Here is a 17,653-nt window from a genome sequence, read left to right as displayed (position 1 = left end):
CCATGGGAACAAGTCACCGCTTTAGTTAAGGGACCACAAACATAATGAAGTCATGAGAAACTAATGTTTAGTTGATGATGGCTACAATCTTAAGGTCTGTCTCTTTACCTACTATGAAGAAGAAATGAACATGCTTGATAACTCGTATCATTTTTAATGAAAAACATTAGTTCTCACATCAATTGATAAGACTGTTCTAGCCATGAGGTAATGTGGATTTTTTAAATATTCCTTTAATAATTAGAAAAAAAAGTCTTGCATGCGTGAAATAATGCTTTTTTAAAATCTTGTACCATAAACATAGCTTTATCCACCATTTATAGAAAATACCTTGTTTTTTGCTAACAAAGAAAACATGATCATGTGTAATTGATCATAAATCATGATGTACTCACCTTACTTATTGTCTCAATTAAGGTGTTGTTCATCCATGTCATGAATGAAAGATTATGAGCCCATGTTAGTTCCCGATAATTCATTACATATTCATGTATAATTCAGACATTAATTCATGGTCATTTGTGTACCCTTACCGTAAAGTGTTACCCTATTGAAAAAAAAAAAAAAAAAAAATCAGTTTTATTCTAGCTTTAAGCATTCCTTTTTTTTTTTAAATCAACACTTGAATGTTATTAAAGAGCAGGTCATATGGATATTTTAAAGTGTCCTAATATTGTATTGGGAGTTAAATGCATCTAAGGTCAGAAAACATTGTACTTTTCTCAGAAAATATTTGCTAAGTTCAGAGCAAACCCCTCCCCCTTCCATAAGCGTGCTCTGCTCTGATTGGTCAGCTGGACCAGGCCGTTGTGATTGGCACAGAGAGGAGTCCTTGAGCCAGTTGGTCAGCTTTACCATTGACAAAGCACTTTTACATAAAACAATAATATAGAGCTCCAATCCGTTCGTATAATGACATAAAAAGATGCTGTGTATTACCTTTTAATCAGAACGCAGTACAGTTATATCAGGCACAGCAGCCTGACCTAATCTCTCCCGTATTAGCCCTATAACTGTCCCTGCAGCAAAATAAACAGCAGTTTCACAATGATTATAAAGTCTGTGTACTACACTACATTCTTTATGATTAAATGAATTAGACGCACTCAGTTGCTTCAGGTCTAATCCACTGAACGCACTTGACTTGACAGTGTGTGTGCTACATCCTTTTACAATCGCAAGATCATAAAACACCGCATTCTGCCAGCAACGTAATGATGCACTTAACCTATAGAGACCTCGGTTTGTAACTACACTCTGATTACTATTTAAAAAATTATTATGCTTTAGATCATTCAGTAACAAAAAAAGTTATCAAATTACTGTAACAGACTACTGCCCAACACTACACATAACTTATCAATCGCGCTTACAGGTTGTGATTCGGAGAGCTTGTTAGTCCAAATTAAGAAGATTAAAAGCCAACGAAGATAACAGCCAAGATTAGACATTCAGTCCTTGGTAATATGACACACACACAACAAAAGGTTTGAATAGTATTTCTGTGGAGAGACACAGCGTCTTCTTAAACATTATGCTAACACACTAACTAGCAGGAGTGTTTGTGGGCAGGTGAGAATGTTGGCATTTCGCAGGCAGGTTTATGCAATATCTTTATTTATCATGCATGTTTCTGATTAACAATTTTGCAGATTATTGCAGGATTTCAATTGTGAACATTTTAGTCGCACATGGTTTTCATGTATATGACCGTACTAGCACACACACATATGAATGCCTTCTCTCCCGTGTGGATCCTTTACATGTTAGTCATTTTCCACACATTTGAATGGTTTCTCTCTTTTGTGTATTCTCAGGTGAATCTTAAGAGTTCCTTTTTGTGTGAAGCTCTTCCCACACAGTTTGCAGGTATACGGCCTCTTTCCAGTGTGAAGCCTCATGTGATTGCTGATGCTATTTTTATAACGAAACCTCTTTCCACACTGTTCACATGCGAACAACTTCTCTCCATTGTGATTTTTCATGTGGTGATTAAGGGTTTTTTTGTGTCTGAAACTCTTTCCACACAGAGAGCAAACATAAGGTTTCTCTCCCGTGTGAACTTTCATGTGGACTTCAAGGCTTTGTTTATCAGTGAAACTTTTTCCACACTTTCGGCAGGTGAAAGATTTCTCTTGAATGTGAATTTTCATGTGGTAATTAAAGGTGTTTTTATGTGCAAAACACTTTACACATTGGGTGCAAATGTATGGTTTCTCTCCAGTGTGAGTTCTCATGTGGACTTTAAGGTTTCCATTTTGAGTGAAACTCTTTCCACACTCTTGGCAGGTGAAAGATCTCTCTCTAGTGTGAACTTTCATGTGATTCCTGAGGTTTAGTTCGGCTGTGAAGCTCTTTCCACACTCATGGCAGGTGAACGGCTTCTCTCCAGTGTGAACCATCATGTGATTCCTAAAGTTAAGTTTGGTTGTGAAGCTCTTTCCACACTGTTGGCAGGAGAACCGCTTCTCTCCAGTGTGAACTCTCATGTGGAGTACAAGGTTTTTTTTTTTACTAAAACACTTTCCACACTGAGAGCAAGTGAATGAATCATTTGATTTGGTCATCTGAACTCTTTTTTCTGAGATCTTCTTAGTGGATTTTCCCTTAGTCGTGAAATCATGATGATTATTGTCTTCCTTCTCATTCGGTTTCTGACTGTCCTCTTTCAGCACTTGAATGAAAAAAAGGCAAATACAAGTTTGACTTCACAAAGTGACAGACATCAAAGCAACATAAATCAATAAAAACAACAACATGTTAGATACTACACACACTAAGCTACTAAAATAAGAGTTTTCTCAGAATCCATCATTATTCTGAACATTTCACCTTTAAAACAAGTCCACAAAAAAATAAAAAAATAAAACTGTAGTCTAAGAAAGCTGACAGTTATCAAACCCATTATCACATGACCCAGGAGAAAAGACAAATCCCAAATTTAATAATAAAAAAAAGGTGTCCTCCTCTCAACTATGTTCAGTGTTGAAGAGAAAGTGAAGTGAAGTGACATTCAGCCAAGTATGGTGACCCATACTCAGAATTTGTGCTCTGCATTTAACCCATCCGAAATGCACACACACAGAGCAGTGAACACACACACACACACACCCACTGTGAGCACACACCCGGAGCAGTGTTCATCATTTATGCTGCGGCGCCCGGGGAGCAGTTGGGGGTTCGATGCCTTGCTCAAGGACACCTAAGTCGTGGTATTGAAGGTGGAGAGAGAACTGTACATGCACTCCCCCCACCCACAATTCCTGCCGGCCCGAGACTAGAACTCACAACCCTTCGATTGGGAGTCCAACCCTCTTACCATTAGGCCTCGACTTCCCCTAACAGTAAACAGTATTGCAGTCAGGAATTATGCCAATTCATAGTACAGAAACCTTCCTTACCATGTTCCTCACTATAGTTATCTTTCTTTTAGTGCTATTAGATCAATCAACAACATAGACCACAACATTCTCTTGCATAGCATAAACAATATATGATTAAACATGGATAAGATCCTATCTGCCAGACTGCCATTACATGTATGTGAATAGACGTCTCAAACACAAGTATGGTGTACCACAGGGCTCTGTATTAAGTCCTCTGATTTTTTCTGCTTCACTTGTTTATGTTGGACATTATCATTAGATTTTGCAGTTATGACAATGATTATTCAGTTTCATATTTTCTCACAACCTGACAAAACATCAGAGGGTTTGATGATGAATGACGGAATAGCTAGTAATATTTTCTATAAAATTGTAAAAACAAAAGATATTAAAGGAATAATATAATTTGTAGGTGAACTATCCCTTAAATAAAAAAAAAAAAAAATACATAAGGTGCTAGAACTCAATTTGGATACTGTTATGACATTTTCTACATATAAGAACCCAGGTGTTGTGTTGACAGCTGCAATTTGACGGTTTGCCATATGTAAAAAGCAAAGTGAAATGCTTCCCAGAACCAGGAAGTGACAGGCCACTAGAGGACTCCATGAGAACCACATGGTTAAAACTGTTAAGTTATCTACGAGAAACACACAGTGGCGTTTCGTTACTGAATGATTCAGCTTACAAATAATTTGAAACCACTGCTCACTTATTAAGACTTGCATTTTTTTTAAATTCAATTGCATTTATGGTTTTAGTTTTTAGTAATTCATTTAAAAATACTCAAGATATTACTTACACAATTGTACCTGCTGTGTAAATGCCACTCATGACCAGCAACATACAATGGGCCTAATTTATAAAACACAGATTGTTGTTCATAATGCTGTTCTAATGTACATTTTTGGAATCCTTTAATGTTTTCATATTTTCAAAATGTTGGTACACAAAAAATTACAACTGCCATTAATCATGTGTAAATGGTATGTAAAACACCTGAAAATTTATTTTACTGTTTTTTGGCAAACTGGTAACTTCTTTTTGATAACACTATATGTACCATAATATTTCATGAGTTTGTTTGCCCATATGCTATGCAATATTTAGGCTACTGATGTGAAAATTAATTTGCTTGCTGTTAGGGACTTCAACTCTAGCTCTGATTAACTACTGCTTGGAAAACAAGTGTAAATGGCAAGATATTTAAATTCTGTTGATGGGGTTGAGGAGATGGAGGAATACTAAAACAATGGATGCCAGAGCAAGATGAGCTCTGATTCTGTGTGTGGGGATGATTCCAATCACATCACACAAATAGCAACAATCACATGCTGCTCTGCAAGCCCAGTGTTAGAGCACTAAAGAGGGCCCTAACGGACTTGAACATTATCTTGCCCTGAGCTTAGCTGAGGGCTTGAGAAACTACTTCCCACAAGGGAGGTTAGACAGATAGACTTCGCTCCTGCACAGATCTCACTGATAGATATGCCGCTTGACCAAACCCATGAAGAGGCCATTCCCCTTGTGGAGTGGGCTCTCACACCAATAAGGCATTCCAATCCTTCAGATGCATAAGCCAAACCTATTGCATTAATAATCCATCAAGACAGTCTCTGCTTTGTATGTTGCAGACCCTTCTGGCAGCCTCCAAAGCAAATAAACAGACTGCCTGAACATTCCACATAGACTCTCTGAGCCCTAACAGAGCATGTCTGCAGCAGGGAGAGTCAATAGGGGTATTACTTACGCTCTAAAAGGAATAGAGAGCACTTTAGGAACATAACAGTGTCTTGGTTTCAAAATTATCTTGCAGTCTTTAAGCCCAAACTCAAGACATGAAGCGCTGACTGACAGCACTTGCAAGTCACCCACTCACTTAACCGATGCCAAAGCAAAGAAAAGGGCCATTTTAAGTGAGAAGGGCTGCACGTGTAAAAAGACATGTAAAAAGACAGTATATATAATTTTTAATCAGTAATTATGTCCCCACTGGATGCAACAAATGGCTCATTCAAGATGCTGTTCAACAATGAATACGGACCCATTGAGTGCGCCGTTTGTCTAGGCTGTGCCCATGCAGAGGCTGCAATGGCTGATGGCTTGTGCTCTTTCTGTGAGAGTTTGAGCCTCTCTCACCTACACTCGCAGGTTGTCTTGTTTCATTAATTCGCCTTGCTTGGCCCTGTTTCATTAATTCATAAAGCCTCTCACCTCACATTACATGGCCTCGGTAGCCATTCTGGGAATATTGAGATGAGTTTTAGAAACAATTCAACTAGGCTACTTGATGCTGTTCGCTCACAGACCACCAAATCTCTGTTCCAGACAACAAAGCTATTGTTCTCTGGCAAGAGGTGCTGTGGAAATAGTGCCTCCAGCGAACAGTGAGTCAGGCTTTTTCAGCCTCTGTTTCCTCGTTCCAAAGTGAGAGGGTGGGCTTAGACCCATTCTAGATCTCAAACATCTGAAAAGCTCCCTTATACGCTGGTTGTTCAAGATGATGACGGTCCAAAAAATTATTGCGCATACCGTGTTTTTCGAACACAAGTATAAGGCTACAGGAGCACTGAGCAGCATAGAGCGCCCTCTCGCCACTGAAGACGGTAATGTTTTCTCTTGGTTCATTTCTCTTGGTTCATGTCAAATTAATTTTGATAAATAAGTCCCACCTGACTATAATTCACAGGACCAGCCAGACTATTAAAAAAAGTGCAACTTATAGTCTGGAAAATACGGTATTTGCCCCAAGGATTGGTTTTTTACTTTCAGATTCACATAGCTCACGGTCATAGAGATTTGCCCATGGTCCATGAGATTTGAGTTCCAGAGAGTGGCCTATCAGTATGCAGTCCTTCCGTTTGGACTGTCCCTGGCCATGCGCACTTTTACAAAGTGCATAGGCAGATGGGAATCCGCGTATTGAACTACCTTGACCATTGGCTTATTCTAGCCAGATCAGAATGGGAACTGATTGCACAAATAACTGCTACTCAGTCATTTAGAGTCCCGCGGATTGGTTATCAATCCACACAAGAGCCAGTTGTTGCCAATATGACGGACCGATTCCTTCTTATGCAGGTTGGTTCATCACCTCCTTCTTTGGGTACAAAAGTAACTCCTCTCGCTTTGGGTGGATCGTCGCCGATCTCTGACCGCAAAGGGGTTATGCCTCTCAACAAAAACCCACAACTTGACCCCAAAGAACTAGTTAATTATAGACCAATCTCGAATCTCCCTTTTCTGTCCGAGATACTAGAAAAGGTAGTATCCTCAGAAATATATTCCTCCTTAGAGAAAAATGGTATCTGTGAGGATTTCCAGTCAGGATTTAGACCGTATCATAGTACTGAAACTGCTCTCCTTAGAGTTACAAATGATCTGCTCTTATCATCTGATCAAGGGTGTATCTCTCTATTAGTTTTATTGGATCTTAGTGCTGCGTTTGACACAAGTGACCACAACATTCTTTTGCATAGACGTGAACACTTTGTTGCCATAAATTGAAGTTCATTAGCATGGTTTAAATCGTACTTATATGACCGCCATTAATACATAGCAGTGAATGAAGATGTATCATATTGATCACAAGTGCAGTATGGAGTACCTCAAGGCTCAGTACTAGGGCCGCTAATCTTCATGCTTTATATGTTACCCTTGGGAAATATCATCAGGAAACATGGTGTTAGCTTTCACTGTTATGCTGATGATACTCAGCTCTATATTTCTTCACGGCCCAGTGAAACACACCAATTTAAAAAAGTATTGGAATGCATAGTCGATATGAAAAACTGGATGATTAGTCATTTCTTACTGCTAAATTTAGGAAAAACAGAGGTGTTAATTATAGGACCTAAAAACTCTGCATGTATTAACATAACACTAAGACTTTATGGGTGCTCTGTTAATTGTTCGTCATCAGCTAGGTGTGCTATTTGATAGCAATCTTTCCTTAGAAAGTCACATTTCTAACATTTGTAAAACTGCATTTTTCCATCTCAAAAATAGATCTAAATTTTGGCCTATGCTCTCAAAGACCCATCTCTTTAACCTGGCTTACACATAACATACTAATATGCTTTTAATATCCAAATCCGTTAAAAGGATTTTTTGGCTGCATTAATTAAACCGGATAAAGTAAACCGGAACCAGGAACACTTCCCATAACACCCGATGTACTTGCTACATCATTAGAGGAATGGCATCTATGCTAATATTAGTCTGTTTCTCTCTTATTCCGAGGTCACCGTAGCCAACAGATCCAGTCTGTGTCCAGATCAGAGGGTCACTGCAGTCACCCGGATCCAGTACGTATCCAGACCAGATGGTGGATCAGCACCTAGAAAGGACCTCTACTGCCCTGAAAGACAGCGGAGACCAGGACAACTAGAGCCCAGATACAGATCCCCTGTAAAGACCTTGTCTCAGAGGACCACCAGGACAAGACCACAGGAAACAGATGATTCTTCTGCACAATCTGACTTTGCTGCAGTCTGGAACTGAACTACTGGTTTCGTCTGGTCAGAGGAGAACTGACCCCAACTGAGCCTGGTTTCTCCCAAGGTTTTTTCTCCATTCTGTCACCGATGGAGTTTCGGTTCCTTGCCGCTGTCGCCTCTGGCTTGCTTAGTTGGGGTCACTTCATCTACAGCGATATCGTTGACTTGATTGCAAATAAATGCACAGAAACTATTTCAACTGAACAGAGATGACATCACTGAATTCAATGATGAACCGCCTTTAACTGTGATTTTGCATTATTGACACACTGTTTTCGTAATGAATGTTGTTCAGTTGCTTTGACGCATTGTATTTAGTTTAAAGTGCTATATAAATAAAGGTGACTTGACTCTACTTGATAAATGAGTCACAGGGAAGATCTCCGCTGAGTTCATAGCTGTCTTAGATTTATACAGAATTAAATGCCACCTACCAGCCAATCAGAAATAAGAATTTTTTTCTCAGGTTCCTATAGACCCCTTAATAACCTACGTCACTGTGACATCACCGCTCTAGCTGGAAGCAAAACATAAGGCAGAACTCATTGCAGATGCACTAAAAGTTTTAAGTTTTGTCTTTAAAATGTCTTCTTGTTGTGTTTTTGACTGCCAGAATAGAAGGAACAGCACTTTTGTTTCAAAATCCCGGCAGACATTCCTTCACAGAAATCAAGAATACAATTGTGGTTGAATGCAAAAGGGCGTACAGACTGGACTGAGATGATCATAAATAATGCTTGTGTTTGCAGTGCACACTTCATATCAGGTAAAATATTCTATGCATATGACCTGGTGTGTTGGTTTTATCTAGTCAATCAGCAAGTTTCTGTTTTATAGGTGAAAAGTTGACAACCTTCAGCGCACTATAGTTTAAATGTTAAACAAACACACAGCGATAAATGTGTGTCATCCTTTGATTGGTCTCTTAAAATAATACACATTGCTAATCATAGTTAGCCCAGTGCTAGGTTACATTAGAAAATTAGCCTTGACAAAATTCCCCAAACCACCCAAAAGTACTTCATATGGCTATATGGCATACGGGTCAGGTAGCCTGCTTCCATCCGAAAGAGTTAATTTACAAAAATAGCTGTCACGGTCCCGCAGACTCAGGGACTGTACATATTCGGACAGGTGCTAACCTTCTTCTGCATCCATGTTTAATGAATCCCTCCAAAAAACGTGCTAGCATACGCATGTCAACATTGCGTCCGCGCCTCTTTTTGCCTCCAGCTAAGCCCCGCGCACCCGGAGACGTTGCAATGTTTACAAACTTTTAAGGGGTCTATATTTATGTTCAGAAAGAACATATACATTACCATTAAAGTTAAATTACTGAAGTATTTCCCCTCTCTACGTTTAAGGCTCTGAATATTGTTAGCTTCCTTGTGCATCGTACAAAAACATTATAAAAATGTTTCGATGAAAACAAAAGTTTTTACCTGTTTGTGTCTCAGTCTCTTCATATTTCAGACTGAATACTTCTTCAATCTTCACTTCTCTCTCTTCATTAACTGACTCCATCTTCGTTGGTTTCTCAGTATCTTCAAGTTTGACTGTGAATGTTTCTTCAATCTTCATGTCCTCAGTCTCCTCTTTAATAAACTCCATCTTTGTAATAGTGTCTGTCTCAGTCTCTTCATGTTTGACTCTGAATATTTCTCCAGTCTTCACTTCTTCTCTCTCCTCTTTAACTGACACCATCTCTGTTTGTTCCTCAGTATCTTCATGTTTGACTCTGAATGTGTCTTCAATCTTCACGTCTTCTCTCTCCTCTTTAACTGACACCATCTCTGTTTGTTCCTCAGTCTCTTCATGTTTGACTCTGAATGTGTCTTCAATCTTCACGTCTTCACTCTCCTCTTTAACTGACACCATCGCTGTTTGTTCCTCAGTCTCTTCATGTTTGACTCTGAATGTGTCTTCAATCTTCACGTCTTCTCTCTCCTCTTTAATAAACTCCATCTTGATAATGATGTGTCTCAGTCTCTTCAGCGGGAGTTCCTCTGTGTTTAAGATCAGAATAATTAGCAGTCAGAAAGATAAACCCAATCTAAATCTCTGGGTGTGTCTCAATCAGCTCTAGTTCAGTAGTCAGCACACTAGTAAGGGAGTCAGTCAGAGTGAGAGTTAAGGACCTTAAATCACATGATTTGCTAATAAACACTTACAAACGAATGCTACAAATTGATAACAGAATGCAAGTCAAACCAGTTTATATTGAGATAATTTCACTCCTTTGACAGTGTTTGGTTCTCAGTTGAGTTTGAGCTGTTTTTCTCCTCACTAGTGCCTATTATACAATCACCTAAAGGATTATTAGGAACACCTGTTCAATTTCTGATTAATGCAATTATCTAATCAACCAATCACATGGAAGTTGCTTCAGTGCATTTAGGGGTGTGGTCCTGGTCAAGACAAAAAAAGAGGCTACAATTTGCACGAGCTCACCAAAATTGGACAGTTGAAGACTGGAGAAATGTTGAATAGTCTGATGAGTCTGGATTTCTGTTGAGACATTCAGATGGTAGAGTCAGAATTTGGCGTAAACAGAATGAGAACATGGATCCATCATGCCTTGTTACCACTGTGCAGGCTGCTGCTGGTGGTGTAATGGTGCGGGGGATGTTTTTCTTTGCACACTTTAGGACCCTTAGTGCCAATTAAGCATTGTTTAAATGCCACGGCCTACCTGAGCATTGTTTCTGACCATGTCCATCCCTTTATGATCACCATGTCCCCATCCTCTGATGGCTACTTCCAGCAGGATAATGCACCATGTCACAAAGCTCGAATCATCTCAGACTGGTTTCTTGAACATGACAATGAGTTCACTTTACTAAAATGGCCCCCACAGTCACCAGATCTCAACCCAGTAGAGCATCTTTGGGATGTGGTGGAACGGGAGCTTCGTGCCCTGGATGTGCATCCCACAAATCTCCATCAACTGCGAGATGCTATCCTATCAATATGGGCCAACATTTCTAAAGAAAGCTTTCATCACCTTGTTGAATTAATGCCACGTAGAATAAAAGCAGTTCTGAAGGCGAAAGAGGGTCAAACACAGTATTAGTATGGTGTTCCTAATAATCCTTTAGGTGAGTGTACAAGTGCCTTATATTTGTTTATTACACGGCTCTGTGGAATACTTGATTCTGATTGGTCGGTTGTGACATTCTGAGCTACGTTATCCCTGGATAACAACCTGTAAATGTAAATAACACAGGCTCATCTGGGTAACAGCAGTCGGCGCTGTACTTTGGATTGAACTATTTTTTTTCTTGGTGGAAGCTGTGCATTTGTTTAGCCAATGAAATATTAAAACTTGATTCAAAATGGTGTACAATTGCAAGATAACTAACAAACTGGTAAGGTTTCTTAATTATTTTATTGCCTTAATTATTTTGTGGTGAAATGTTGTGTAATATGTGGTTTGCCTGCACCGTTTCCCTTACATTTTGTTTGAATATGCCACTTGCCGCTGTCTTCACAGAAGCTTTGCGTTCAAATATTTCAACTCAATATTATGAGTCTAATTACAGGGCTCCAAACTGCGACTAAAACGGTCGCATATGCGACCATAATTATTAAAATGCGACTGAAGTTTTTGCTGAGGTCGCCACTGGCGACTAGGCCTATACGTATTTACATATTATCTCTTAAAAAATAGCATGTAGTGCCTTTTTTTCCTGATTGTTTTGCATCCACATCGTTTATGTTCGCGCATTGAGTGAATGCGCATTGAAGTTTTAGTGGGAAAAGGAGTTTTAAACAGTCCTCATCTGCCGCAGCAGCGCTGACACACACCTGATAAACGCGCGAGAGAGAGAAATGATGGAGACTTGAAGAGAAAGTGCAGAAAACAGCATTTATTTCGTTCATAACTTGTTCATAAGCTGTAATCTGTGTGGATATTGGCAATGTCGTTAACAGTTGTTGTTTATAATCATAAGGCTTCTTCTTAGATCTTAGTGCATGCTGTGTTCTGTTAATGCATGCACTTCATTATTTGAAGTGCACTTGCCGTCCAGTAATCGCGTTGTGCTTTGTTACTTTTTAATTTACAAAGTATCAGCTTTAAAATTATTCCAAATTCATAACAAAATTCAAACAATAAATACAGTTTTGGCGCTCTTTAAGGGGCCGTTCAGATATCGCGACTAAAACGCGTAGAAAACGCTAGGCGCGCCGCTTTCTGATTTCCAAAGCGCTCAGGCAGAAGCGTTCCTGAAGCGTCTGCCTTTGCTAAGCAACCATGAGCTGCTCTCTCCATGAAGACGCGGAAATTTCAGCAAAGGATAAATGGATTTGCAGCACTAAAAATCGCTTGCAGCAGCTGTTACTAAATTTATTTAAAAATGCTATCCATATACAGCTATGATCAGCTGTTCCTTCATCTTGGCTGAGCTTTCAACGTTGGTACTGGAAAGGATGAAGCTGATTGGTTGGTTCTTGTCACATGACCTGCGGTGCGCTTGCGGGATTCTGAAAAGTTTAGATTTTTTAACTCGTGAGTAGTGCCTCAGTTCAAGCAGCGCGTGAACCTATCATACCTTGCTCTTTGCTACTAGAGTACATAATGAACATGAATTAACATCAAAAGGTAGGCTATTTTATAAGAGATTATGCAGCATAACACTTTCAAACTGCGGAAAACGTGTAAAGCTTGTTAACATTGCTACGTAATATTAACCTCAGTAGCTTTTCGGTGTCCATCATCAGTCAGCTAGAAAGATAACTATAAAGAGGAGCATTTTGCTATATTTATGAGCTATTACGTTTTTATTTAACCTGTTGTCTACATGATTCAACTCCTCCTATAAAATGTAATTTTACTAATTAAGAAAAACTGACTGAAAGTGTGAAAGACATGCACTCTTAAAAATAAAGGAGCTTAAAAGGTTCTTCACAGAACAATTTTGGTTCCTCAAAAGAACCATTCAGTCAAAGGCTCTTTGAAGAACAATCTCTTTCTGATCTTTTCATAATCTGTTATTGTCTTCAAATGTTAAAGGTTCTTTATGAAACCATTTAGACAGGAAAAAAAGGTTCTTCTATGATATCATGAAGCACCTTTATTTTTAAGAGAGTATGACAACATTTACAAGATGCATTGAGGAGGACCCCAAACTATACTCAGGGGCCAAGTGATGCTTATGGGCCATGATATTGGGACAGATTATGTGTAATAAACAACGCATGACTGTATATTTCAAGTTGGAAAAGACATTTAGCTCCCACTTTAAGTGAACCTTCATTCCCAGGTTATCTACAAGATGGATTAAAATGCTGATAAAGTCAAGAAAAGATTAGACATAAACACGTCAGTATTATTAAAAAGTTAAAATGTAAAATAAATAATTTAAATAAAACACATAAAACATGTTTATTCTGTGGCACCTAAAAAAATAATTTGGCGCCTAAGTTTTTTTCTCATAGGAGCCAATGGCTCCTAAGTCGATTTTTTTGTTTGGAGCCCTGAATTATTAATGTGGCAAGTAGCCGTGTAATAATCGTGATAATGTACATCTAGCCGGTTGTTCTCGCATAGCATTTTACAATATTTTCACCATGATACTTATTCTAAAATCTACAGGTATATGTTAAATATTATCATCATTAACAACAATCATTTTGCTGCTTTATTAAGCTGAAACAATTCCTATTGGTTGTTTTACTTAATTGCTTTGATCATGATTGGTTAATCTGCTGTCATTCAGGAAACTGGACAATGAATCGGTTCACTCCTTTCTACATTCTTCGTCTTTCTGTGAGCGAGGCGGCTGACTGTGAGCTGCTGCTTATAACTGACCGCTCGGTCGGTCCCGAATTATTTCATATTTGCCTGAACATTTTTTATTTATTTTGAGCGAATTTGAGTCGTGACATGTCAATGGAGAACAAAAGCTGTGAACATAAGAAGGGTCAGGTGTTCTGCGAGGTCCTGAAAACATCCTGTCAAAATGAGGTAAGAAAATCGCTATCTTTATCTTTATTATCTTTGAAAATAGCAAAGTATTACCAGAGTTTACAGATGGGTAGCATAAAGGACATGTAACCTGCAGAAGATAAATAGATACCCGTGTGTGTATTTTGTGTTGCTTTATCACAGATGATCAACTTAGATGCTCATCTGTTGTTGTGTTCCAGGTAAATTATGTGAATGTCTGTCTTTTAGAGATTTTTCCACATTTTCCTGATATGAATCCCATGCTTTAGGTGTGTTATATGTTTTTATTCTTATAATAGTTTCAAAGTGTTTTCTGAAATATATACTGGTTTTATGTGCAGTAGGAATGGCTGAAAAACTAAATTGGAGTTTTGTACACCAATATGATCAATATTTGTATTCTATTCAAATGTAATAATAATTTCAGCTAGTGGGGAAAGAGGCTTTGGTCTTCTCTCCTGAGGCCAGAAGAGCGCATCGAGCTAACTACTGATGTGGACGATGTGGGTAAGAAAATCAGCTCTTTGTATTTTTGGGCCGATTTGTGATCTCAGATATACAGCGGGGAAAATAAGTATTTAACACATCAGCATTTTTATCAGGGTTTCTCCCTCAATACTGACAGATCTCAGGTGATCTCCTGGCTGTCTATGCCATTTTGCACCTTGTTATCTTTATGGTGCAACTTAATATTTAATAACAAATTTGTAATATTTAATACTTAATATAAAAGTTTGAGAACCAATGGTTTAAAGAAATGGTATAAAATGAAATCCTGCTTTTTAAGAACTTTTCAGTAAATCATTTCTTCTTTCCCCTTGTAGAGTAATCAAGGATCCAGCTTGTTCTTGAAACATTGGTAAGAAATTGTTCATCTGCTACATTGCACTGTCACTTCTGCTAGAGATCGTGATATAGCTTGTGATTTGACTTGTTTTACTACACTGTATTGCTAGTGTTCTGATTAAAATGGAGTAACTGGGCGATCTGAAAACACTGCTTGTGAATAATTTGTGAATATTGTAAACTTGCATCTGAATACATTTAATAAAGGTATAATGAATAGTGTCTTGTTTCCAACCTCACTGTTACTGAACTGTAAAATGAAAATATTGTGTGAGGGGGCATTTACTATTCCCTGCCAAAATATGCCAAATCATTTTATAAAAAACCTTTAAATATTATTGTATTTATGTTGATATTCAACATGTTTTTAAGAATACATCCATACACAAATACTGCAGGATAAAGTTTGGGATTATATTCATCTGTTTTATACAGTATGTTTCCAAATTAAAACTGCTGTTTTATAATTTTGAGCATGTGGTAGTTTATTAAAGTTGATGGTAAAGCCATTGCTTAATGCTGCCAGTCATTATATTGTTAGCCTTTCTCATGTAAATGCAAACTCGGCTCTAATTGATCGCACAGTTGTGTATTTACCCCGGGTGAAAGGTAGGACGGTCAATCTATGTCACAATATCAACGTTGATCCCATTTGGAAAATCGAAAGGTCCTTCCTTCCCCGGTCCCTGACGTTGTTTCAATGTTGAAATGCCGGCTGGGACGTGATATCACCCCTTACATAAAATTGACTGAATTCGCGCTGTCCAGATATCAACACTTCAGAGGATTCAAAACACGGACCTTTCTCCAGCTGAACCACAGCCGCGGGAGCGCGCGGGACTATGACGTCACGACGTCCCACCAAAATAAAAGCTTTCTTCGCGCGCGCCGTAAAGGAAGCAATTATATTTATAATATAACGTTTACTAATATATTGTCATAATTTCACAATGAACCTCCAAATGAATGTAGAAACAAAATAAACATGGTATAATGACATCCCTTTACAAAGTCTCATTATTAACAAATATCAATACTGCTGAACTCTATGAAATACATCTTCCTCCCAAATTTAGCCATTAATTATAGCCATTCAACATGACAGTATAATTATTTATCTGAATGTGTGTTATTTAACTGAAAAATACTATAAAAATATAAATTGTATAGGGATAAACTATATATATTAATCTTTATTCAAGCAACAAAAGTTAACTGCGAAACAATGAACTGACCCCACTGTTGTTGGGTTAATAACTTAGTACTCAGAAGCCAGATTGTTAACTGTATTTATTGAATGAACCAGATCTGTGCGATATGAAAAATGTATTTGATCAATTTTGTGATTTTGATTTTAATCACAATTGTGACACACATCGATATGCTTTACAGTCATAAATGCATTCAGGATGAATTTGAAACATATTTCCAAAAGAAAACCAATTATTGCTTTATCTAAAAGTTTTAACATCTTTAGAACAGACATAAGTCAAAATAATCACTATAGTAAAGATGTAACAACATTTATAGACTTATGAATATGTGTGTGTGTATATATATATATATATATATATATATATATATATATAGGCAAAAAATCTTATGACAAAAAATATAAATAAATAAATCCCGTGTCCAGGGACTTTTTTTCTTTTTTCCCATGCTGTGTTCATAGAGCTCATTAATTATAGCAGTGCCTCAGGTGTTGAAATAGATTTGTTATACATTATACAGGTTCACACATACCCCGATTGCAGGGTGTATACTGTATGTGTAAGCGTGTGCAGCGAGAACGCATTAATGTGACGCGAGAGAGAACATTAAAATAATGCACGAGTGCAAATCTCTCTGTTCACAGGCAGGTTTCCTTTGCTCTGTCACAAAACCAGTCGTGTTTGCTCAGATACACGCTGTTCTGTGGAGAGTGTGTGCGCACTTAAAACTTGTCTCCTCTCTTAAACTGTGTCCTGTGCACTCACAACTCTCTCTTATGCTCATGTGCTACATATTAATTATTCTCACACGTTTTTATTTCTAGTCTTATACCACATGCAGTGTGAACGCTCTGATCCGTCATCATGGGCTCAGAATAAAGGCACATCACAGACGATAGCTGTGTCCCAAAGTTTAGTGTGCACACTTCGAAGGCCACGGACTTCGAACACCAGGTCTGAAGGCGTTTCTCAATGACAAGGAAACTTCTTTGGCAGGACTGGTCCTTCCGAGTCACTTCCTTCAGAGGCTAGGCTCCTCTTTAGCATACGAAGAACACGTAAAGGAACAGGCTAGCAAGTGCACGTCCTTGCGTCATTACGTCAGTGAAAAGCTCTGTTTGAATAACACTGTGAACGGTATAATGGTGTAATATTATTGTTAAATTACTTTGAACAACTTAACTAGTTATTTATAAAAGAAATGCCAGTGACGCAACCAATTGTTAAATGACAGGTCCGGTTCAGTTAGCCATCAATAACGTAATTTGTATTTGTATAATTTACAATATCAGTATGGTAGTATTTTGTACTGGCATTTAAACGTTAAACTTTACTTATATTTACTACAGTCATAACAGCTGTTTTTTAATGTAAATAAAAACCATTAACGCTCCGACTACGCTAACGTTCGACATTTTTGAATTTCTGAACAAGATAGCAAAGCTGCGCGCATAGGATTGTGGGTGATTTGAGAGCACGAAGACCACGAAGGCTACACATATGCATCCTTTCCTGTGTATGGGATATTCTTCGAACGAAGGACTCAGTCCTTGGTGGAAATTCTGAGGATCCTCAACATTAGAACAGTCCTTCGACGGATGTAGCATCCTCGAAATACTGGCTTCCGAGAAATGCCTTCAGAAGTGCACGAAGGGCCCTATGAAGTGCGTGTGATGCTTCGCCTTCGCAGGATTTCCTAATTCCGCCACCAGCTGTTCCCGATTAGCGCTCTGTCACATAGCAGCGGTGCGAGAGGAG

The 17,653-nt window shown here is 38.3% G+C and overlaps 1 protein-coding gene across 1 annotated transcript; it reads right to left on the bottom strand.

The window, feature by feature from the left end:
- Positions 1-1,581: 1,581 nt before the first annotated feature.
- Positions 1,582-9,640, bottom strand: LOC113097303 (gastrula zinc finger protein XlCGF8.2DB). Its single transcript, XM_026262544.1, has 3 exons — positions 9,328-9,640; positions 1,766-2,674; positions 1,582-1,722 (listed from the first exon to the last, which is right to left on the bottom strand). The coding sequence occupies exons 1-2, from the start codon at positions 9,587-9,589 to the stop codon at positions 1,767-1,769; spliced, it is 1,170 nt and encodes a 389-aa protein (XP_026118329.1). The 5' UTR covers positions 9,590-9,640; the 3' UTR covers positions 1,582-1,722; position 1,766.
- Positions 9,641-17,653: the final 8,013 nt, after the last annotated feature.

Source organism: Carassius auratus, unplaced genomic scaffold, assembly GCF_003368295.1.
Source record: "Carassius auratus strain Wakin unplaced genomic scaffold, ASM336829v1 scaf_tig00216181, whole genome shotgun sequence".
NCBI classification, from domain to species: Eukaryota; Metazoa; Chordata; class Actinopteri; order Cypriniformes; family Cyprinidae; genus Carassius; species Carassius auratus.
Note: the sequence above shows the minus strand (reverse complement) of the source record. Positions and strands in the feature narration are given on the sequence as shown.